Source organism: Dicentrarchus labrax, unplaced genomic scaffold (assembly GCF_905237075.1).
Source record: "Dicentrarchus labrax unplaced genomic scaffold, dlabrax2021, whole genome shotgun sequence".
Classification (NCBI taxonomy): Eukaryota; Metazoa; Chordata; class Actinopteri; family Moronidae; genus Dicentrarchus; species Dicentrarchus labrax.
Genome location: NW_026136717.1, coordinates 7656322 through 7681281, shown reverse-complemented (window position 1 = coordinate 7681281; position 24960 = coordinate 7656322). Strand labels below are relative to the sequence as shown.

At 41.2% G+C, this 24960-nt stretch overlaps 1 protein-coding gene across 5 annotated transcripts in view; it reads right to left on the bottom strand.

The window, feature by feature from the left end:
* Positions 1-24960, bottom strand: part of slc8a4b (solute carrier family 8 member 4b) — a 102821-nt gene that overhangs the window by 55479 nt on the left and 22382 nt on the right. For all 5 annotated transcript variants that reach the window (XM_051428932.1, XM_051428933.1, XM_051428929.1 and 2 more), the window contains exons 2-3: positions 1486-1741; positions 66-205 (exon numbers count right to left, since the gene is read on the bottom strand). In XM_051428932.1, the coding sequence (XP_051284892.1) occupies positions 66-205; positions 1486-1660 (315 nt within the window). In that variant the 5' untranslated portion in view covers positions 1661-1741. The remainder of the gene's footprint in view (positions 1-65; positions 206-1485; positions 1742-24960) is intronic.

Below are 24960 nucleotides of genomic sequence, written 5' to 3'. Positions count from 1 at the left end.
AGTTAATTATTTTACTTTAGTAATGTAATATCATGAGGAGAAACTCATAATGGAACCTTGCCTACCTCTATAGAAGACATGAATCGGTCCGCTATAATACTCATTCCCAGGAACATGTAGATGAGTGCTACAAAGTAAACAATGGCCCGTGCCACTTTGTCCCCAACAGAGGGGTTCTGAGGGTTCCACACAGGCAGTACCACTCCTGAAATGTAAGAAGAGGGGAAAAAAAGGATAATCAAACAGAGTTTCGCAGCAATTTTGTGTAATAACCTCACTAATCTCTCCCTTTCTAATCTTGTATAGTCCACAAAAAACCTCAGCGGCAGTGCAAGCTGATTAAGGGTTATAATAAGTGGGAAATTTTCCACATGGTCCCATTTGTCCTACTAAAACTTATAAGAAATGGATCAATGCGCTCTAGTTTCAGGGCAGTAAATTGCCACAATCAGCTGATAACTCACCAGTGATGCACTTTTGCTCGACAGGCAATGAAACACTTTAATCTTTGTATGGTGTGGTGTTCCTGCTGTGGGTTTGCTATGAATATTCTGCTGACATTGTTTCTGGTTCTAGCTTTAACTAGTGCATTAGTAAACTGGCACCTGGCAAACAGATCTCTTTTCTGGTAGGCGACAGGTCACACAGAATGAGAGGCCAAAATATACCGCAGTAAATGCCAGGATTATGTCGCAACAAAAGGACCACTGTGTTTTCAGGTCACACACTAGTGAAAACATACATATGAATATAATATTCCATTTCTGCCAATAGATCCTCCTAAATGTTACACATTGGACCTTTAAGGAGTCATTTGACTAGTATACTGGTACCACATAAGAAATATACAATAAACTATAGAGTTGTGAAGTAACTCCAAAGTATGCTACTATTTGAAATAATCTTTACCCCAAATGGCTGAATATTTACTTAATACAGTCTATTGTTCACTCTCCTATACATTCTGAAGGTATAATGCAACCAAGACAATGGAGACTTTGCTACTAAATCTGCAGGATACTTTAGCTGAGTAAAATTGTAAATGCATTAATGCAGTCAAACCATAATAATTATAATTTACCACCATTGTAACATAATAAATGATAGTGAATTTCATGCTTTTTGTTTCTTACAAAAGAGGAAATTGAATTCATTGAATAAGCCACTTTAGAAACAAAGTGAGACATTTGGAAAATGGAGAGATGGTATTGGGTGCAGTGTTTCTCTTCAAACAGGGTGTATGTTGTGTTTTTGTCTGAAATCTGCTGCATATCAATAGTTAACTTTACTGTTTTGAAACATCATAATGCTAAGCTGTGATGAAGGTTCATCATATCTGATACATGGCTGGTACACAGATAACCAAAATGGCTTAGCTCTTTCCGTGACCTAACCCTTTAGGGTTAAGTACAGATATCTGTAATCATGTTAAGCCCTCTCTATATGTATTAAACTGCAGTTTCCTCACAGATCAGACCAACCCACCTTCCTGACAGGGGTCTCCACTAGCTGAGCAGTTTGTGTCAGATGAACCTGCGTGGACCGATCCAGGACATGACAGGAGGAGAAAGCAGGAGAGGAGGAAGAAGAGGAGGGATGTGGAGAGACGAGAGGGGCGGAGAGAGGAAGATGGAGCCACAGACATGGCTGCTGGAGCCATTTCTGCTGATGCTGCTGGGACTTCACTTAGACTCTCCTGGAGTTCTACTGGGTCTGCACAGCGTGGAAAGACGTCCAAATCCTTAAAAAGGTAGACAGAGAAGAAGGAAAGTTGTTTTATTTCTGTTGGTTTTAATTGTATTCACAATAAAGACACCCTCTGCTGCTTTTAAATCAGCTCAAGTGCCTTTAATTAAAGCATGTGGAAAGTGCTAACAGGTTGAGGAAAAGCATCCCCAGCTGGCCTGTCACCCTAAACCCTATAGCTGCAACTAAGAGATGACATGCTTCATTTTTAGAAAAACTCAATAGAACGTGGTTTCAAAGTGCTTCGTGGTGGATTAAAAACAGATCAAATGCAATAAAAGGCAATAAGAGCAATAATGAAAGGTCATTACATAAAAGCGAATCTGAAAAAACAAGTTTGTAGAAATACTGTAAATGATGATACACCTCTTGCCAGCATCTGTAACAAAGTTAAATAAAGTCTATAATAAAGCTGAATCTATCGGGCCAGAGCTCCTCAGCAGCCCAGATGAAAAAAAATCAATCACCTCTTGTTTTTAATCTAGACTGCAGTCAATAGAAACTTCTTTTTTAGTTGGACCACAGAAAAAACAGTAGATTACACATTACTCTATCTTTAATGTGGACTTTAGGATTGTTTTTAATTTGGACTTTGCGATTTTCCAGAACACCACAGGCTATAAACTGGCTCATATAAGGCCCTTAAATACGAACAGAGAACTGAAATCAATTATGATAAGAGATAAGCAACGTAAAATGTAACTGGGTTGATGTAATCTAGGCAAATGCAAAGTTTTGGCTTTATAATTCAGGGAAGAGTACATTGAAGCTAACTGGAGTCATGGCTCCCAAAGCCAGACCAATTGCTATAAATTCAAGTGGTGATACATTTTCACAGCAGAAAAAAGAATATGTAAAAACATCCACAGAATCTTCCCACAACCACACAGCAACTTTCAGCTGCCTATCCAAATGCTCAGCATGTCCCACATGCAATAAAATGTGGTGAAATTGTTGATTTATGCTTTTGAAGACACACTATACAGTGAATAGAGGCAGCTAAGCCTCCAGGGTCCACTAAACAATTGGTTAAGTTCAGATTTTGGATGGTTAAAGCTGCACTGTTCATATTTTTATATGAACAAAGGGTCAAGTGATTATGTGTAATGTGAAACAAGTGGCTTGTATTGATAAAACCACAGATAATTATCACCAGACCCTGCAGTTCCCCTCAGCTCTACAGAGCTTTTTAGCATCTTTCAGCTCTTTGTTTTGGTTTTACGGCCCACAACTTTATTGTTTTAATTCAGCGTCATTTACAGCTACATCTGTTGGCCGTTTTCAGCAAAAAAGCTCTGATAAACCCACTGTATTTTACATTCGGCAGACAAAGTGAGCAACCAGCTGGTGAACATAACGGAACATTTATTAACTAAAGAGACAGATATTTTTCGCAGAGACCAAAAAACAGAGGTAAAAGGAGAGTGGATGTGCCACCAGGCCAAATACTTACAATAAAAACTATTGTATCTCCTTGTCTGCTTAATGTGTAAGCTTTATACAACTTTATATGGTAATAGTGTCATTAGCATGTTTATAGTTTGTTGCGCTGCCCCCAAGTGCAAAAAAACGAATCAATTCATTCACGTTTAAGGTTAGTATTAAGAATATAGTTGGGACTAAAATCTCTCTCTTCCAAGGCATGCCTTAAAAGGCATCACACAGGGCAAAAGCTTCCCCAGTATCTCTGCTGCTGCTTGTGAATCTTTTGGTGTGTGCAGATGGTGAAGGCCAAAATGTACAAACTTTTAATGCAGGGCATTCCCAAGTGGAAATAATGGCCTTAAATTAGGTCTTTCTTGTGTGAATGTTTACATACAAGCCATAGACCACTTTATGTGTGTGTAGCCAGCTGTAAATGCTGTACTTGGCTGCAGATTTCGTGCAGCTATATACAGTGTTTGGCAGTAAACACTGAGCTGAGCTGACAACAAGCAGTCGATGGCAGAGATACAACAGCAATATGTTTTCATGACGAGGAAGCAAAGTGGCTTTTTAGTTGGACCAGAGTTAATATGTTGTGTGTGAAAACGGAATAAAAAAGGGAAGAGGAACAGTTTGAACCGGCAGTGTTGGGTCAAATCAGTGCAAACGGATACACAGAGAGGAACCAAAACATATAGACAAATACACAGTGTCAGTCAGCTTTGGAGTGCTGAAGTTTGTGACAACCTTCGCTGCCAATCTGCTTTTTTTTCTGCCTGTTTTTCAGATATCTGGTGGGTGGGGCAAAGGATCATCACAGGGACCCAGTGTTCCCAGTCTACTAACAGTCTCTCTTTCCCTGCAGACACCCAGTTGGTTATATTGCAACTTTGGTTCCTCTTCCCTTTACTTGGTTTACATGCACCTCACAACACTTGCACCCTACTGCGCTACTGATTCCACTGACCTCCACTACCCATGTGTCTTTATACTTTTGTTATGTTAATTAATAATAAATTACTTTAAAAATGGTGTGTGTAACACTTTGCCATGGCCTTACGAGCCAGGTTGCGACAAGTTGCTGACCTTGTACTTGCACACTCTCTCACACACACTTCCAAATACTGAGACACACACACACACACGTTCCACACTCTGAGTTAGTCAGCCTTGGGCAAAAAAATTGCTGACCCTGTCTTCACACAAGCACATACGCACGCACGCACGTACGCACGCACACACACACACGCACACTTATATACACAGTTAGTCATCTGTCGTGACATTAGCGGGGAGTTGCTGACCCTGTCTTCATCTATCTTCCAGGGTCTTGCTGCTCTGACAACAACCTGTCACTTTAATACTCAGCTCGCTTCTCTCTTCCACCGTCTATCCCGCTATTGCTTCCCTCCACTCTCTTAGTCTCTCTCTCTTTTTTCACCCTTTTCAGTCAGACATTAGACTTCACATCCTTAAGCTTAAAGCGGGGTTGTCCAAACTTTTTCCCCTGGCGGGTCAAAACTGAAACTTGATGGGGGGGGGGCACAGCTGCTCAAGATGCCCCCAAAGTTAGAGACTTGATTCATCCGTAATACTTGACCTTCTTTCTCTTCTCTCTTCTTCTTTTACCTGCTTTAAAATCTTGTTTCCCCCCCTCACTCCTTCCCACCTTCTCAAGCTCCACCTCCCTCTCAGCCTTTTTATCAGGCTCCCTCACCTCCTGCCTTCATTTCTTTCTGTGCAAGTAATGTCCAGTCGTCTCTCTCTCTCTCTCTCTCCGCCCACGCACCACTTCACGTCTCTAGCACCTCTCCATATCCCCTGCTCACGCTCTCTTTCACACCTCCGATCTGTCCAGCCTCATTGCTCCTTTCATCTCATCCTCATCCGTAAACAAATCTGTCCCATTTTTAGTCCACAATATGTGTCATTGCAGGCACAATAGTAAACAAGCATAATAGAAAAAGATCAAGGATTGCTCATGAAAAGAGAGCACAAATTGGCTGGCTTAGGTTTTTTTTTTATAGCATTTAAACCTTAGCTGGATAGTGACCAAAAGTAATGGAAGGGAAAGATGAATTTAAATAGCAACACAGTGGCTATATACAAAATTAAATGGCTCTGGTTAAATATAATATTGTGGCTGAATTTCAGCTTAAGAACTCAGTTTTCTGTCAAGGTATTCAGAATTTGCATATACTATTTGTGCTAAAAAAGAAAAAGCTATTAGCCTTTTCTTGGGCTGAGTCAAGATGGTCTTTTCAGAGCTGACTTAAGTGCAACCCTTTAATAATAATGTGCAAGGCTGCATGACAGAAAGATGTCTGTGCACAAGGGAAATTAATACAAAAAGGGACAGCTGAAAGTTGCAGAATATTAGCTGAAAGAAATGGTGCTCCACCGCTACACAATGCTACACCGATTCATTAGCATCCAGTTTAGTGGAATGTTTTTAACACTTTTTTGGATGGAACAAGCTTGTACACTATTTGTTCTTGTTTGGTAGCAGCGACTTCAGGACTTAAAGGCCACAGAATTACTCTAACACACATTAATGGGATAAACTTGTGGGACTTGTATATTGATAAATATATGTAGAGAAGATGGGAAGTTCTGTATTGTCTCGGTCTTAAACCTAAAGGTCTGACACCAGTCTAGAGCTTGCTTACGAATCCTGGTGCATGTATGAGTGTATCTTTGTGTGTGTGTGGGTTAATTCCTCAAGGCTTTCCCTTGTAGGACATGAATCATTCTGATGGATCACACACACACAGTGACCTGTTCTGACTTTTCTCAAGACTGACAGCGATGCTCATGCGCCTGATCTGCAGACATGTATGTAAATGCAAATGCATGAATGTGCGCACACACACACACACACACACACACACACACACACACACACACACACAAACTGTACAATCCATTGACACTCTCGCAAAAATATACACCCGTGAAAAGGTTTGGTTCTGCTTTCAATCAAACCAACAGGTGTTTACAGTGTTTGTGTGCAATGGGTGTGTGTGGGTGCATGTGTGAGTATCGAGGTAGATAATTTGATGATTGGATGATGCGTGTTTACACAGCTTCATAGGTGAAAGGCTGGAAGACACTGATATAACAAGATGGGATAATGATACTCTTGTCAGGTTTTTTCAGCAATAGCCATTTAATGCGTTTTGTTCTATAATTACCTACCTACATGGTAGTTTTGACTGTTGGTGGCGGAGTCCGCCATTCCGCACTGGATTTAGGCTGCCATACGACCCCCATCGGAAATGATATATGTAATCGATGTCATGTAACCACTCTCTTAATGCTGTATTTGAGCTGTATTAAGTTACTTATTCAAACCTAACATTGCCTGATGTTTCACAATAAAAGCATTCACCTGGCAAGTTACAATAACTGGATACACAATAATTTTTTGACAGCAGACAATCTTAAATATTATAGGGAGTAAGGGACTTCCTTATTAAAACAACTTTGGCTTGTTTGTCAGTACTGTAAGCAAATGCTCTGTTTCTTGTTGTTGCTCAGGAATAGTCAACTGTAGAATTAAACCATTACCACCAGTAGCCACAGGTGTCACCAAATCAACCAGACCTGAAATGTTCAGGGTTTTCACTTTACAGCCCTGGGAAAACGCCTGTAACAATCTGATGTAACAATGAAAAATCTCTTATCTGAAAGCAATATAAATACAAGACACCACAACAATAAACAGAACTGACCAAAAGAGATTGTCTGGATGGAGAAGCAGTCGCTGAATTGACCAGAACAATGTCTGTCTCAAAAATGAATTTAGAAAATGTTAAGTTTAGCATGTGCCAGAGGGCCTGGGGGATGAGATGAAGGCAGACAACGCACATATTCACACCCACTGTAAAGCACATCACACACACACACACACACACACACACACACACACACACACACACACAGCTTCGACCTGTTTATTGAAAGCAGTCAGAGCATTGACCACGGTTGTTGATTCATATCTCATCAGCTGTGGTTTGTTGCTCTGCCTCATTTGGCACCATGAATCACCCCCCCCACACACACACACACACACACACGCAAACACCCACGCCCACACCCACACCCACACCCACACCCACACCCACACACACCCACACACACACTGCAGAGGGCTATAGTTGTCTCAGGGTTAAATGACATTTGATTCATTACATCTTCATGGCCACAGCTAGCGTTGCTACTTTCACTGGTCCATCCCGCCTTTGACACTGTGCTAGCAAGTCATATGACCTAATACTGAGCTGTTAAAAACTCGGAGGTGAGATTGTATCACTGTTTTCAGCGCATATCACCTGACTGGTGACTCCTCGAACACCCTGAAGGAAGTGTGAGCTCAGAAGGCGTAGGTAGTGTTTTGGTTTTTGTAATATCTCTCTGCCCTCCAGACAAAGACATTTTATACTCTGAGGACTACAAGTATATTCTTTCATTGCTTTCTCAATTCAACTGTGAATCCAGAGACATTTGCTTGTGTTTGATAGCTCTGTTATGTGACATATACTCTGTACTGATTTGTTAGAAAATAATATACATAAATCAAAAGAATGATAAACAATCTCCCATCGCCTCCATATCTCTATCTTCATCATGCCATACCTTCCTGCATTGTCTCTTCCTCATCCTCCCTGTCAGGCTGTTATTTGGAGGTTCCATTCTCCATGGCTGTGAACGAGGGGTTACAGTGCATTTTAGGATTTTAATGATCCATTTTAAAGCACAAATGGATCTGGCTCCTGGCTATATTTCACACCAGCGGAACTTTTGAGTGCAGTCAAAGATCCTGGTAGATCTTTGTTAGAAAGAGCCGGATTTTGCTTTTGGGGCCCTTCAACTTTGGAGTGACCTGCAGGAGAAGATCAGGCAATCTGTTTCCTTTTCTTCATTTAAAGTCAGAACATATCAAGATCTATGTGTCTCTGCAATTTTATTGCGCTTGTTTAAATGTTGGTGGTTTTTTCACTGTGAGCTATTTTCTCTCCCCCCCTCCATCTTCTCTGTCCCCATCGGTCACTCGATCTTCTTACCCCTCCATCTCGTTATCCCTAATTTCATCCCATCCTTCCACCATGACTCTCGCTTTTCGTCCCTCCACTATCTATCCCTTCCTCCCTCTTTCTCTGCATCTCTAACCCACAGTGAGTGAAAGGGAGCAAGATGAAGGCAACGCGACTGATCTTGGTCGTATCTTTAGAATGTATGTATGTATGTGTGTGTGCGGATTGTTCCCTGCAACTTTACTGGTGTTGTGTATGAGAATTTGCTGGGTGTGAGTGTGTGCATGGGTATGTGGTGTGCATGCGTGACTGATCTTTGGCTGCAGCCGTGGAAGCTTCAGGCTGGGAGGGGGAGGCAGGGGTTGGTGGTAGAAGTGAAGAGGGGGAGGCAATGAGGCGGTGAGGGGAACCCAGGAGGGAGCAGTTATTGTGGGAAGGGGGGGAGCTGTGGCGCTGGCTGCTAGAGCTGAAAGAGCTTGGTTTTACTTGGTTAGGACAAGATTAGAGGAGAGATGAGGAGAAGAGGGTGATGCAACAGAAAGAGAGGGGGGAGAGTGGGGAGGAGGGGGTAAGACAGAAGAAGGGAGAAAGATAGTGAGAAAAAGAAATGAGAGTGCTAAAATAAAACACAAGAAAGGCAAGGGAGAGATGCACAGAGATAAAGAAAGAACTGCAGAAAGAGAGGCAGTGTGTGAGTGTGTGTGGCTCTGGGATTACAGCTATCGAGCGGCTGAAGAGCTGATGAGATGCGTAATTAGGCAGATTTAAGGGCGATAGCGAACACGCCCCACTGGGCCATGGATACAGCTGTCCAAGCATGTTAGAGAGTGCTGCAAAGTGCTGCCCATACTCCGGAGCACAGTGCAGATTTAAGGCGATGGCAAAAGCAGCACAGTGGAACGAAAAGAAAGACATCAGGGATGCGGCCTGGCTGGCCCCTCCGTACAGCATTAAAAGTCGCTGCAGACTGTTTCACACGCATCAGTAAGCTGTCATGTTATGGAGTGTGTGTGCGTGCGCAGGTCTGAGGAGGACAGTGAATGCAATCTGCAGAGATACTGACAGCTGTCCACTATATTCACTGCATCTTCACTCAGATGCACAGTGTTAAACGTCGCCTGTTAAAGATGAATACAATTCAGGCAGATTTAAAGATCTAAAGGTACCAGTGAATGCACCCCACTGAGTCTAGACATTCACAGAGGAAGCTGTTTCCATTGCATCCAGCTGGAGCTTAAAGCAGCCATTGATGCACCTGTTCCTTACTCTCCTTTCAGCCTGATGGTAGGTCGCTACAGAGTCATGTCAAGCAAAAAAGGTGCAAAATGTCAGCTAGTTGTTTTGGGGAAAAAGACAACATTTAGTGTTCCAAACGGAAATGATTTGCAGTTGGAGACAGATTTGCCCCAAAGTTTATTGAAACAAAAAAAAAATACTGACCAAGAGTTGCAGGCTGTCAGCAGTGTGTGTGTGTGTGTGTGTGTGTGTGTGTGTGTGTGTGTGTGTGTGTGTGTGTGTGTGTGTGGTCAGCTCTCTGGTGGTCTCTCAGTGTTTCTCCCTACAGGACTGTGCTCGACATCGATCTGCCACTGGAGTCATCCATCACTCTCAGGACAAACACACACTCTCAGAACACACTGGCATAAAATGCGTGCACATAACTGACCAAACACACACCATGGCAAAGAAAACTATCACAGGGATTCATATATCCTTATAAACCTACACATAGAGATATACAGTTGTGCATTTCTGACAGAACACAAACGTAAATACAGTACTGCATATATGCATATACATTATATGCTGGGGGCACACACAAAGCATTGCATGTAATGTATAGATGACAGCTTCAGTCATATGATGTGCAGAGAGTCGGATCAAGCCTATAGCCAAGGTCACAAAGGTTAAGACTGAGAGAGCCTGTGTATAATCCCTTGGCTCTTGGTCGCAACTTAACTCTTTTCTCCTCATTTCTACCCCCTTGTTTTTATTTCTTCCTCAAAAAAGTCCCCTCTGAATTCAAAAACATTTGGTCATTTGGTTGTACAGAAGATGGTTTTTTTGGCCTCGGAATAATTTAAGGAACAGGAGAAGGTGAAGTGAGGTTCACAAGGAGAGACTAGAGGAGTCTTGCTGTTCTCAGCCCCCAGAAGAGTCTGGCTCCTTCGTTTGCCGCATACAAATTTCACCACAGGCTACTAAGTCCATGTGGGTTAATATCATACTGCCTGAGGCAATAAAACCTCCCTTTATGTCTAATTCTTTCAGTGTTTTTTTTGTCTTCTATGAGGGAAATCCAACCCTGTAAAATGCTTTTATGTGTTCCTCTGTCATATAAAAGTGTATGTAACTATGTATGTAAAGTATGAAAATATGGGCCTACAGCCAAAGTTCTCACTTTGTTAATGGTGTTTTCTTTCTGTCCCTCCATCAGCATGCTGCATAAACATGTGAAAATTTGTGTGGGCGAGGACATCAGCCAAATGGGGTTAAAAGGGTTTTAATGGGGTGTGACATTAAAATGAGAGAAAATGATGCATGATATGATGAGTCTGGTTGTGTGTATGCAAGAGCATGTTTGTGTATGTACATGAATAGACTTTTTTGTGTGGCTGCATGAGTCTGAGTGGCAAGAAAATCAGAGAATTAATTTGCTTCAATACTTATATCAAGAAGATTGCATAAATAGGCTAACCCTGATTTTAGCTAGTAGAAGTGGTGGGTATGCGTATATATGTATGTGTGTATGTGTGCAGCTAATCAAGCAACATGCAAAGACTAATAACATACAATTGTGTTTTTCCAGCTACAGAGCTGGAGAGGAAGCTTCAGAAGTGAAAATGCAATACTGACGTTAAAGTTATATACGTAACTGCAGTTCTATGAATTCTACCACCAGATATAATTTCTCAGCAGTAAAAGACAAACATTTTCAATTGTGCATTGTTTACATTCATGTGTGTTTGCTAACTTTTTCTTCCCTGCCTTCGTTAGTGCTCCACCACTTCCAGCTGTTTATTAGATCATAAACACATTGCTCAATAGCACAACTAGTGGTCAAAAACTACAGTGCGCACCTTTAATTGTCTCTGGGAATGCACGTTAAAGAAGAGCACAATTCAAAGCACTGTTGCTATATAATTTCCCATCAATGCTGTAAAAAAGTGAGTTAACCAGGAAATGTCCATTAGCAGCACCTTATAATACTGTATATAATATAATAAAACTTAAGTACACTGTAGATGCTGCAGAAACTGGCAGTGACCAGCCAGTCGGTCGACGCCTGCGGTGAGTGAGCCTATAACAGTAGCTGTATGAGAGTGCTTTATGGTTCAGTACTTTGACACTAAATAGCCTCTAATGCTCAGTTCCAGCTTTAATCTATATTATATTAGATTGTATTCGATGTGATTACACAATATGATGAATCCATATGGAATATATGATTATATGGCTGCATGATGGTCCTCCCACTGTTTAATTTTTGAAATGCTTCGAGTACCCTCTGGGAAAAAACTAATTTGGCAGCTGTGGTTGCAAGTGATACATTACACTCACAAATCAATAATCTAACTAACATTAATGATCTGCTCTACACCTGCATGGATAGAGTTAATATTTGTTTCAGTGGAGTGCTAAACCTGATACAGTGCTAATAAATAACTGATGTATTAGCATGAGGGTTTCTCGCTGCCTTAAACTGAACACAACCGAGGATTTAAGTTACTCTGTGACAAAGCTGGCCAACATGAAGCAAATGAGATTGTGTGTGTGTGTGTGTGTGTGTGTGTGTGTGTGTGTGTGTGTGTGTGTGTGTGTGTGTGTGTGTGTGTGTGTGTGTCAGAGTCAGTGAGGGTGAAGAGTTTATCATCACAAACATCCTCCTCATCCCCCGGGCTTGTTTTAGATAGATGATGCAAGTTTCTCTTGCTTCCTTTTCCCTTTCTTTCCCGTCGTCCTCACCCATTTCTCCCCCATCTGTTTGCTCTCTCTTTTCCCTCTCCTCACCTCCCACTGCTCTCCTCCCCCCCCCCCAACTTCGTGTATTCTCTCTTTCCACAATCCCTGTTTGTTCCCTTATTCTACCATCTCCTCTAACTGAAATCTCTCTGTCTCCCGAGCTTCATCGTTTCTTTCATTGTCAAACCTCTTCAACCTTTTTCATTCTCCCTCTCTGCGGCTTTCTGCTTTTTATCCAATCCCCCCCTCCCCCCATGCCCTCTCTCTTGTGTGACAAATAACAACAATCTTAATAAAAAGGCTAAAGAAAATCCCCATGTCACAGAGAGCTTAGAGAAAAAAGGGGAGAGAGAAAGGGACAGAGGCCATTTGCTCATACGTGTGTGTGCAGGATGGAGGGAGAAAATGGGGGGGGAGAAAAAGAGGGAGGGAAAGAAAACACAAGAACAATAACTGGAAGCTGCTCTTAATCCCTCCTGATCTCTCTCTTATATCCCTGACTAGCAGTGAAGTAAGCACAGTATACCTGTCAATGCTCACACACACACACACACACACACTCACCAACACGCGAGTTTCCTCTCTGTCTTCACAAGTACTCTCTGTCCTTTAAACACACATTCTTATCTTTATCTTTTTACACACTCACACTCTCACCCACTCTCTTCATGCTACACAGTGATAATAACGTTGGTATCCCATTAGTCACCGTGGTAACAGCATAGGGCCAATCATGTTCTTTAAGCCAGCTATTTTCTACACGTTCACGCTTCTCATTGTCACTTTCCAGTTTCTACACATATGGACTGTATCTATTTTCTCCATTTCTCTCCTCTCCATCTATCCTTTCATTCATTGCCTGACACCCATGGATGGATTGCTGACGGGGCCTATCAGGCACAGGGGTCAAGTGGCCCCCTGGGCTTCACCTGCAAAAGGTCACTGAAAAAGACCCAGAACCAGCCCAAAGAGACACATAACAACAAAATTACCACAAAAGATGTAAAACAACTATAAAGTGATGCAAAATGGATGCAAAATGATGGAAAATGACAATAAAGAAACCCATACAGACGCCAAATGAGCACAAAGAGAAAAAGGAACAACCACAGAAAGATGCAAAGCAACCGTGAAAAAAAAACTCAATTCAAAGAGACTCAAAACCATTACAAAGAGTCACAAAACAACTACGAAGACACACAAAACTGGGGTCTTTTTCATGTCTGTGCCCAGGGGCTCATCGTCTCATTATCCGTCAATGGTGTCACCACTCTGGAATGAGATATCAGTGTCATTTTCTGAACTATTTTCTAAAACAATGTGTACTTCAGATGTAAATTGTTTTGTATAAATGATAGAAAATGTTTTACAATTCCTATATAAGTTCATAAAGAGCTGAAACGATTGCTTGATTAATAGATTAGTTGACTGACAGCAAATTGGTCTGCAACTATTCTGATAATCAATAGGTTTTCACATTTTCTGCTGTAGTGTAATAGAGTGAAAACCTCTAATTCTCTTGCTGCAAATATTTTGGCACTAACACAGAACAATGGGTTGGACAGCACTTATCTTGAGAGCAGTGCAAAAGGAGCAAACCTGTCGCACAGAGTTATATTCAAATGAAAGAAGGGACGATTAGAGAGAAAAAACCAAACCACATGAGAGTGGGGAGCAGAGGCCAAAGAGGCCCTGTGCTGTTGTGGCGTTACCACAGTGATTAATGGGAAAGGAAAGTTATTATCATTATCATTATGAGTATGAAATGAGTGGGTGATGCATTCAGTGTGTGTATGTGTGTGACAGCCAGATGGGAGAAACCAGAGAGTAATGTTAGCGGATTATTCATGGGGACGACATTAACTAAATCAATTAGATAAGAGGGTTTTCCTCATAAATTAGACTGTTAAGTGGAGATCACAATAACAAGCTGGAGCAAACAGCCATGCACGCACTGAATTTCCTGACATGAAGACCGTTAGCCTAAATAGAAGTGTAAAGTGATCCTGTAAGCACTGTACATTGGGAGCTTTTCTGGTAGCATAGACGGTCAAAAGGCTTGAGTTTAGGAAACGCAATTCACATTTTCAAATTTGACTCATGGAGTAAATATGTGTTAAGTGTTTGAAAATGTATAGATCCAGGAATCTTATACAAATACCACCAACTAGAGGTAAAGGAGGAAGTCATGTGAGAGCTAAAAGGTCTGCATAGTAGAGCTGTAATGATAAGTCAATCAACCGATTTGTTGTCAACTATTAAATTAATGGGCACCTATTTTGATAATTAATTAATCATTTTGAGACATTTTTTAAGAACAAATGTCAAAATTCTCTGATTTAAGCTTCTCAAATGTGAATATTTTCTGGATACTTTAGTCCTCTATGACAGTAAACTGAATATCTTTGGGTTGTGGACAAAGCAAGACATTTGAGGACGTCACTTTGGGATTTGGGAAACAGTGATAAATATTTTAAGAACCAAACAACTAATTGATTAATTGAGAAAATGATCTACAGATTAATCAATAATGAAAATAATTGCTAGCAACCTGACTGCATAGGGGAGGAGGACTGGGTAGATTGGTGGGTCAACTGGTGTTTCATTTCCTGTCTAAACTGACAGATAACGTTGTTGTTTTTTAAAATAATTTCCTCATCTAATAATACTTTCTTCCTCATCTTTAAAATTTTGTTCTATTCTTAAACCCTCCCAGATTCCAAGATCGAAAACATGCATCTGCGCTCACAATCTGCCCAAACCTGCTAATAACGATGCTCTCTGAATAATAATAATAGTGAGTGGGAGGGTAGCTCTATTCATGTGTGTGAGAGGGAGTGTGGGAGAGTGTGAGTGGGTGGGCATATGAACTGTGTGAGGAGTGAGAGGAGAGGGGGCTGTAATATTTTACTGTTACATAGATAATTAAAACACACACACACACACACACACACACACACACACACACACACACACACACACACACACACACACACACACACACACACACACACACACTCTGGTTGAACACAATGTGAAGTAGTTGGAATGAACCTTTACTGCCATTATGAAGAGGAGAATAGTGACAGTTCCTGCCAGACTGAGTAACTGCTGGTTGGCTAGAGTCGTAACAGGTACACACACACACACACACACACACACACACACACACACACACACACACACACACACACACACACAAAACACACAAACACACACACAAGTTCATATCTCTTCACAAGCAGAGATGCAAACAATAACTGCAAATGCAAATGAAGGTGGATAGACCTTAACTGTCAGTGTTGTAATAACTAGGACAGCTAAGCAATGAGGTTGGCAAGACTTTTAACAGGTACAATTAGCGTAGCAACACACAAATACACACACACACACACACAAACACACACTGTAGGCTTAGCCACAGATGAGCGAGGTTGGCGGTTAAATCCAGTCGGAGGACAGACTGCGAGGCCGTGAGGGAAGTGAAAAAGACAGAGAAAGGGAGGGAAGAAAGGGGAGTCAAGACAGAGAGAGATTTAGATTAAGAGGTGAAAATTTTGGGGGCTTGGCAGCAAATCAATTCACAGCATTACCAGCAGCGAGGCCCTGGCAATCAACAGCTGAATGGACCTTGTTACCTCAAGGTCACACAGAAATGAAACTAGACAGCAGTGTGAAAGATCGAGGACATGGCACCATTTCTAGGGACGTACAATTCCAACATTCTGTCTCACTGTCACATGAATTCCCTCTCTTCAGATTCATTCATCCTCGAATGTTCATCGTTTAAAGAATGTCAACAACCTTACTTCTGCAGGCTCCTTTTTGGTATCTCCACAGTTGCAGTCCCATGCTCTGCACTCTGTCTTTATTGATTATTTAGGGAGCTCAGTTGAAGGATTATCTGGCAACTTGTGTGAGCATTGATTGTAGAAGAGTGCAGGACTTAAAAGAGACTCTTAATACTGCTTTACATCCCTCTGAGCTTTGAAAGAAACACTTAAAAGACACATCTAGATGTTCCTAAGCCCCATATACTGCTTCAAGTGTGAAATCCAGAACCAGTGAATCACAAATCTGACTGCATCCGTCCTGCAGGTCCGGCATTTGATGCAAATCTGCGTAGACCTTGGATGCATTAAAAGAAGTGAATGCCATGTTCCAAATTGTGCTCCATTCTTTCCAATAAAAACGTTTTTCAGGCTCCGGTGGTTTCAAGTCCTTCACTGGTTGAGCAGGTTGACTCCCTTTTGACTTTTTGATTTTCATTGGACCCAATGGCTCAATTTTGAAGCATTTGTAATGCTCAGAACAAGTTTCCATCATTTTACAGCCCTCTTGCACATGAACAAAGTCTTATTGACAGATGAGTAGGATAAAAATCATTTTTACTGGTCATAAATAAGTGCATGCATCTATAGGCATTTCTCTTGCAATTCCAAATATTACCCCTTTGCCAAAATCACCCCACAACCCAGTGCTGTTCCTGGGGGCCTGGGGTTGAATCCACTCCAGACTAGAAGGTGGTGGAAATACACCAGAAAGAATAACCAAAATTTAGTTCACACAGCTCTAAGAGGTGATAATTCATTGGTTGCACTGATCAGGTATCAGATATAAAAGCTACAGCAGCATGAAATACCTTTTCTACGACTGCACATGTCGAAATCGCTGAAGCGGCTTCTTTTCTGGCTCTTTAATGTGACAGGGAGAGCATATCATCAGGCAAGAACAGCAATATTTCTGCTGAAGCCTGGAGCACTAACAACATTATTTTACAGTATGTCCAGTGCCAGCATTTATTAAAGTATTTCTACAATATCTTCACATGACTACTACAGTATGATTAAGTTTAGGGAAAAAATGGTTAAAGTGCGGTTAGAATTAGGTACATAAAACATTAGGTTAATGCTTCTTCATTTACTTTCTTTATATTGGGTAGCTTACTAAGTGTAAATGGTGCACAAAAGTAATGTGAGAGAGAAGACACTGATGATATGAAGAAACTGCTCTGTTCTATGTTATGTGCTGGAGCCTGAACCAGCTGACTGTTGCATCATTGGATAAACAGCAGGAGGCTCACTCTTCTAACACCACACACACAAAAATGGATCCTCTCCCCCTCTTGGAAACCTTTCTTTTTAAGACATATCTGAAACATAAGTCCTATATGCTCAGGAACCCACAACTCACCCCCTTGATACTCTTTTGTCTGCAAGGGAAAAGTTGGCAGCGGAACCGGCTATTTTCCAGCCATTTGGTGCAAAACCTCTTAAGGCTACAACTGTAGCTGCGATTTAGCTGAAATCAGCCGTGGTGCAATGGCAAGGCGCTGTGGTCTGAGTACAGTCTGATTATTTTGACCTCGTGTTTGAAGGTCTGTCTAAAGCATTGGAAGAGGTTGTCTCTACGACTGGAACAAGGTAATCAGTGTTTGGCTCATTAGAAATAAATTCCCATTAATTAACGCGAGCCGCAATCGATAGAGGACGAGGCTGAGAGAGGAGAGGAGGGGAGAGGGGAGAGGAGAGGAGATTAGAAAACAGCAGTTTTTATTTACGATGTGGCTGACAAAAGAAGGAAGGAGAAAGCATCAAATGGAGCAGGGAGCAGAGGAAATGAGGGAACGCTATGAAAAAGGAGGACAAGTTAGGAGCTAAAGGAGATATACAGCCTCACTAATAATATGGACGGTGTGGATTTCCATTTTAACCTTGAGAGGAATAAAAAATCCTATACACACACAGAGACACTGTGACAAAGACACACACACTCTTAACTCAAATATAAGTCTCTGGTAAGATGCTACATCCTGTACGAAATCCTTAAAACCTTCCAATCATCTAAGGAGTGAAATACAGCATACAATGCCACATTAGACTACAAATTTTTCTATGAATTTCAATACTCTGATACTGACTGTAATTTCTTATATAAGACAATAAGAGATCAGAAAAGAGATCCAGGCAAAAAAAGAAGGAAGCAAAAGTAAGACAGAACATTTTGTAACAAGTATAATCTCCGAAGTGGACTGGTGAGCAGGCAGGGATCAATTTCAGCAGCAGCCATGCAGGGCGGTTTGGCCATGGCCTTCATAGTGGCTCCATTAGCCCAGACTGGAGTAGTGGGGGGACAATTTTACCCAATTTGTCTGGCCTCTAATGCATTCATCTCTGGCTACAGCAGACGAGCTCGGGATGTTTAATTTCAAAATGCTCTCCATCTCAGATTACCCATTACACGGTGACAAAGTGGAATCAATCCTGTAACCACAAGACATTCAAGGAAATCGAGTAAAAAGTCAAATCAGATCACCTTAAGTAACTTTTGGAATACTGTACTTATCCACTGTAATCAACAGGCAGAGAAAAAGCTACTTTCAGACAGGAACTTGAAAAAAGTCATTATTTTAAAATGTGTGTCTATCCTTTATCCAATGAACAGACATCTAGAGGGTCTAATATTTCTGAATGATATCTTTACACACCTGATGTATTTTTGTCTTGCTAATGTATAGAAATGTCTATATTTACTGACTTTAAAAATTAATATCTAATGATGCATCATTTCATTTGTTACTGACTTTGCCTTTTTGTACGTGGTACATTATTGCATGTATTGGATGGATTGCCATGAAATTTTGTACAAACATTGATGTTCCCATGGCCAACACATTAAGTTTGCTATAGGCCTACATCAGCTTGTTAGCATTCTCATTGTGAACATGTGAGCATGCTGACGGTAGCATTTCACTCAATGATCTCAATGCACTGCTATGAGTATTTACAGTGTCACAGAGCTGGTAGCAAGGCTGTAGACTCTAAAGCTTGTTCATGGTACTACTTCTCTAACGTAAGGAGGAAGCAGGAAAAAAAACGCTACTTGCTGAGGAAATACAGACACAAAGTCAAGGTGCAAGGCTGCGTATAGTAGTTAAAACAAGTTGAGTACAGTGAAAGTATCTGTTACCACTGCTTGTAAATCATCTTTAAAAGAGCCTCAACAGACACGAGACAGAGTTGTGGTGCAACCGGAATGTGATGCAGCCGCATTCAGGGTCAGACTGTCTGAGAAAATATCGGATTTTTCCTGAAACCAATTACATCACTTTTCATAGAACTGAGACCCTGATTAAAATTGCCTTTTCTAATACCATAACCTGACTGTTCGCAGACCTTTATATGTGATGTTACATCCCGCAGTGAACTTTGGAGAGACAATCTAAGCCTTTGATAAAATGGCACTGGAAATGACCCGTCATTTTAACATTTAGCCTGTTTCTTCTGCCAAAACTGAAATTGTCTCCTTTATTTAAAGAAAGCCTTTCATGACCCTGAGGCCCGGCCAAACCCTCGGTAATGTCTTTTCAAATGCCACAAGCACTTGGAAGAAAAAGAGAAACCTATTTTGTGCTCCAAATTACAACGACTCCCATCAAAAATGCCCATTACTGTCTCCGGTGTGAGAAAAGGCTGCATTACATCCTGTCAGAATATATACTAATGTCAGAGCAGAACTAGTCGATTCCATTCCTGAAAAGAGCCAAGAGTTTTCTGCTGGACACACGGCGACGCAGAGACTAATTGTCCATTATGTAGGTGGGAGCGTCGGATCCCACCTCGTTCCTGTAATGATAATGGCTTCTCGCAGTTAGCTGTTAATTACTGCTGCTGCCCGCATGTGTCTGAATGTGTGTGTGCGTGTGTGTTAGTTTATTATGCTGAGCACGCTCAATGAGTGTGTGCAGCCATGGGTGAAACCACCTCTCTGCTGCAGAGAGACAAAGAGAGAGAAAGAGAAAGGGAGACAAAGTTAGATAGAGACTCTGACAAACAGGTGTGGTTAGTCCCTGCAGTCACCCTGACCTTATGATTGGTCCGCCCGCGCACACACACACACACACACACACATACAATTATGCACACACACATACGCAGTGTGCGTCTGGGGCTCGGTATGGCGTAGTGATGTCAGAGCAGTTGATTTCAGTAGTCTGCATTTGACACCACCATCTGGCTTAGCTGCAGGGAACTGCGCTCACACACACACACACACACACACACACACACACACACACACACACACACACACACACACACCCACACACACACACACACACACACCCACACACCATTGTGACTATTAATGTTGGAAGAAAACAAATCAACTCACTCATACACAATTTCTGACACTAACAGCACGCAGATTGAGAATAAGCACTCAAACGCAGACGTGGTTTCTATAGAAACACAGAAGAAACATTTACAGTAACTACAATATCTGACAACAACCAATACACACACATATTCCTACGCATGAATAATTTATTGATGTTCACATACATTTTCTAATATCCAGCCTGAAATCAATTAAAATGCAGATGCCCTTCTCACACAGAGCACCCCTCTGTGTTGTGTTGCCTTGCCTTTGCCCTACAGTAAAATATATGAGTCTCTCAAGCTCTCGACGGAGCCCTGTATTCAATTAGTAGCACTCAAATATTAAATGCAGGCATTTGAGAGAGTGTAAACATCCCAATATGGGGCTGTGGTAACTGTGAAGGTCCTGCTGCTTTTGTGTCTCTGCACTACACTTCCCAAAATCACTTGTAAATGAATGAACCAGCGTGCGGGGGACTGTGACACCCTTTCCATCGATCTTCTACAAAGTTTTCTGTAGGTGGCGCGCTTTTCCTCAATACTCATGCTAACTACACGGCTCCTTCCAATGGAAGTACTGTCGCAGGACACATCACTTCCTGTACAGTAAAGGATTTTTCCCTAGAGAAACCATGTGTGTCGTATACTACTTCACATTGAAGACATAATTAAGTCATTAAAAAGAAAGCTATCAATGTACACTTTCATCCCTCAATCAAACGCATCAAAGAAATGGGAGCTACTCGCAGCTGTAAAAGAAACTAAAAGAAACTGTGAATGGTGGTGAGACAGCTCAAAGGCGATCTTGGAAAACAAACAAGTATTAAATCTTTGACAAACATTTCTGCGTGCTCTGTCCCGTCAGAGAGCTGGCATTCTACTGTTTGTGCGAGGATTACAGTATGCATGAAGCAACTGCTGTACCTCCATGCCAAACAACATATCAAGCCTACTTAACCGGCTATAATGCTGTTACAGCCCGTCAAAAACTGTCACGAAAAACCTCACCAATCTCAGTGATTGGTTGGATTACTGCTCCGTATAAAGCTTTCACATTCGATGCCTGCAGAGTTCTAATAAATGCATTTTGATGCTGGATTTTCCAGGCAACCCTTCAATTATTTAAAATGTTAAAAATCTTGACTGCAACTGTTCACGTCATCAAGTGTTTGCACACTTAAAAATAGCCATGGTTATCCTCAACAACGCCACAAAGAAAAACATGTACAGTATATTTAAACCTTATAAAAAGAGGCAGATGAATTGAAGAAGTACAATATAAGTACTGATTAGGAGGTGGCACTCAGTTTAATTGATGTACATCAGTTCTAGCCTTGTATAATTTCCTCTCTGTACAAAATGATAAACTACATAGCCACAGCACATACTGTATACAATTAGTATGTCGTGAATTGGGACACAACTGAAGCAGCAAATGTGAAAACCTTTAAAACTGGATAATGGTTCACTGTTTGTACTATATCAGTCAGCATAAGGCAACAAAATGGACATCTACATAAAAATGTCACACATTATTACTTTAACCTTCATCTAGCGAAGGGTTGATTAAGCACAGTTGCCTTTTTTTCCATCGAGCTTCACACTCACAGTTCTGCACTGTCGGCCTCAGTTAGGACTTTAGTGTCCTGTTCAAGGGCAGTGTGATGGTGGCTGCTGAAAGAGGGCAGGGTGCGTATGAGCGTGTCCGACTCTCTCCCGGTTCAAACACTTCACCCTCTCCTGGGATTAAAACTTTGCGGTCACAGCCTCACCTTATTAACCGTTTGTGCAACCCGTATTGCCGGGCTGTGGCTAAATGTTGCGTTAAATGTAATACACAAGCTATTTGAAATTCACCTCCATTAAATTCCAATATTGCACTCAAAAGTGGTGTGAAAGTAATGTCACTTGTACATTTACATGCATGACTGTGCACACTGGAGACAACAGCATTTACTGGACTGTCAGACATGAAGCAATATAGTGTGAGAATATGCCAGGTTACTAGAGGTTGCTTAAGCTTCCTCCACTTCATTCAGCCACGAATGTGCATTAGAGGAGCACTTACACACACATAAAGTGTCCATGTACTCTAAAGGTAGCTAAAACTATGCAAACAATCCTCTTTGTGGGCTACTACTCCAGAGTTAAAGATCTCTGTTGATGTAGATCTTTCTTAAGTGTCACATTTGATAAGACAGCCGACTTTCACATGGCGCTGACGAGCAGAGCAAGGTCAAAGCATACCAGCCACACACAGAGACATGAGGAATACATCATATCTTTAGGTTTACCAATACTCTGAAACTAACATGTTTTTTATAAATGATTTGCTATCTTAAATTGTGTTTGATACAAGCTGTTTGAATCAGCACAGCTGTATTAAACACTAATAAGTCCAGATGAGTGAATTTTCATGCCACTACTTCATAGCCTGAACTGAACTGAATTATGTAAGGCTAACTTTTTTTTGTTATTTTGTCTCAGTTTTTTGGGTTAAGCACTTATTGCTGTCGTGTTTAAGCCCTGCACTTTCTACAGATTTCCCAGCAGTCAAACACAGAGGACTGTGATGTTTTTATTCTTTGTCTGCTCAGCGCATCTGGCAATCACTGCTCAGCTAAATGCTATTGACAGCATGCTCACAATGATAATGCTAACATGCTGCTGTTAAGCAGGGATAATGTCTTCCATGTTCACCATCCTAATTTAGCATTCACTAATTAGCACTAAACACAAAGCTGAGGCTGATGGGAATGTTGTCAGTTTTGCAGGCATTTGGTCACAAACCAAAGTTTTGGACAAATTAGAATTTAGACTTGATGATGGAGCTGAACACAAACCTAGGGATCCACCGAAGTTATTACAACTCTTCCTGAGGAAAACATGAATGTCTGTGCCAAATAAAATGGCAAATTATCCAATTGTTGTTGAGATGTTTCAGTCTGGACTGAACGACCAACCAACAGACCGACATTGCCATCCATAGACCCATGCCACTAGTACGGATAAAAATGTAAAATGTTTTTCTCTACCACATACAATCATCAATTTTCCCCCCCCCCTTTTTTTTTTCTCCCCCCCTTCCCTTCCCCCCCCCTTTAAAAAACAGCTCATTCTTACCCCAAGTTGTCAAATAGCAGTTAGTAAGGGGGCCAAATAGGACAGTGTAGGTTCCTCTATTGTCATTTCTGGACGTGCACATGTAATGTTATCATGTGCCGTACACCACAGCTGTTGGTCCTGTATGAAACTAAAAGCGTGACTCTTTTTAACTTACATTTCGTACATTGCACAAGTTTTGTACTTATTTCAACCCCAACCACAATCTTTACCTAAACCTAACCAAACTGCGAGGGTTTAAAGTCCTAAAATGTGAAGTGTTTCTCACACCTCATTTTACATTTATTATCACTAACTTCAACACTTTTTCCTGTTTCGCAACTGTTAATCCCATTGTCTCTCTACATTTACACTCTTCAACACTTTTTCCTGTTTCCACTGTTTCATGTACAGTGCTGATCATCATGGATAACCCTTCTCTCTCATTTTGTCTCGATGTGATCTCTCTTATTCAGCATCATACTACTTATCCTGATGCTCCCTTTCCCCTTTCTCAGTCACTTTGCCATTTTCATCTCTCTTGTCTTTCTCTACATCATTACATTGCACTTCTCTCATCTTCATAACTTTGTCTGTCATTTTGATGTACATCTTTATTCTACACCACCTCATCTCTATAGTCCTTGTTTATTCTCTTCATCTTTCTCCATTTGTTTCTCCGCCCAAGCATTACTTAATCCATTTCAACTTCACACAGGATTTTCCCCAAAAATGACCCTGGTTAGAATCAGTGTTATTCTTCATTAAAGAGCTGGTCTGTCTCCATTCTTTATCTCCAACATAATGGCTACCATCTATTCGTTTCATCTTACAAAGTCATTATAATGTACTAATTAGGTTTAATCTTGTCCTACACTCCATTTCCATAGCAATCATCCATCCATTCTCTACCTCCCGCAGCTGCCTTGTACTCCACTTTGCATCAGCCTCTCATCTCTGTTCATCTACACTGCTCCTTTCCCCTCTTTTACCTGTCACTCCACCTCTTCACCTCTATCTGTCATCCGAATTTCCTTCTCTACGCTCTCACTCTTTTAGTAACATCGGTCTGCAGTCAGTCATCTTAATGTTGCAACGTTTTTCTCACTTCATCAGTCCATTCCTTTATTTTCCTCCATCTTTGTGTCTGTTTCATCAGTTTCTTTTCAACATTCATCCTCCCATCCCTCACCCACTTCCACCTGCCATGTGTTTCATATTTTCTGTCTCTTCCTTTAATGACAGTGAGCCTTGGGAAGCCTCCATCTTTAAATTTTTCTGTCATTTTCAACTGCTCACTTGTCTTTCTATTTTTTCCTCCCTTACATATCTCATCTTCTCTCCATTTTCCCCCTTTGTGGCACCATTGATTTGTACATTAACCAATGCAATAAAACAGCACCATCTGCACACATCAGCATCTTTGGAACATATGGCCACAAATTAGACAGTGGGTAAGTCGAGATCAGCAAAACTAATTATGTCAACACTGGAAATAGTCGCATGTTAAATGGTTTAGAACCAAGGAA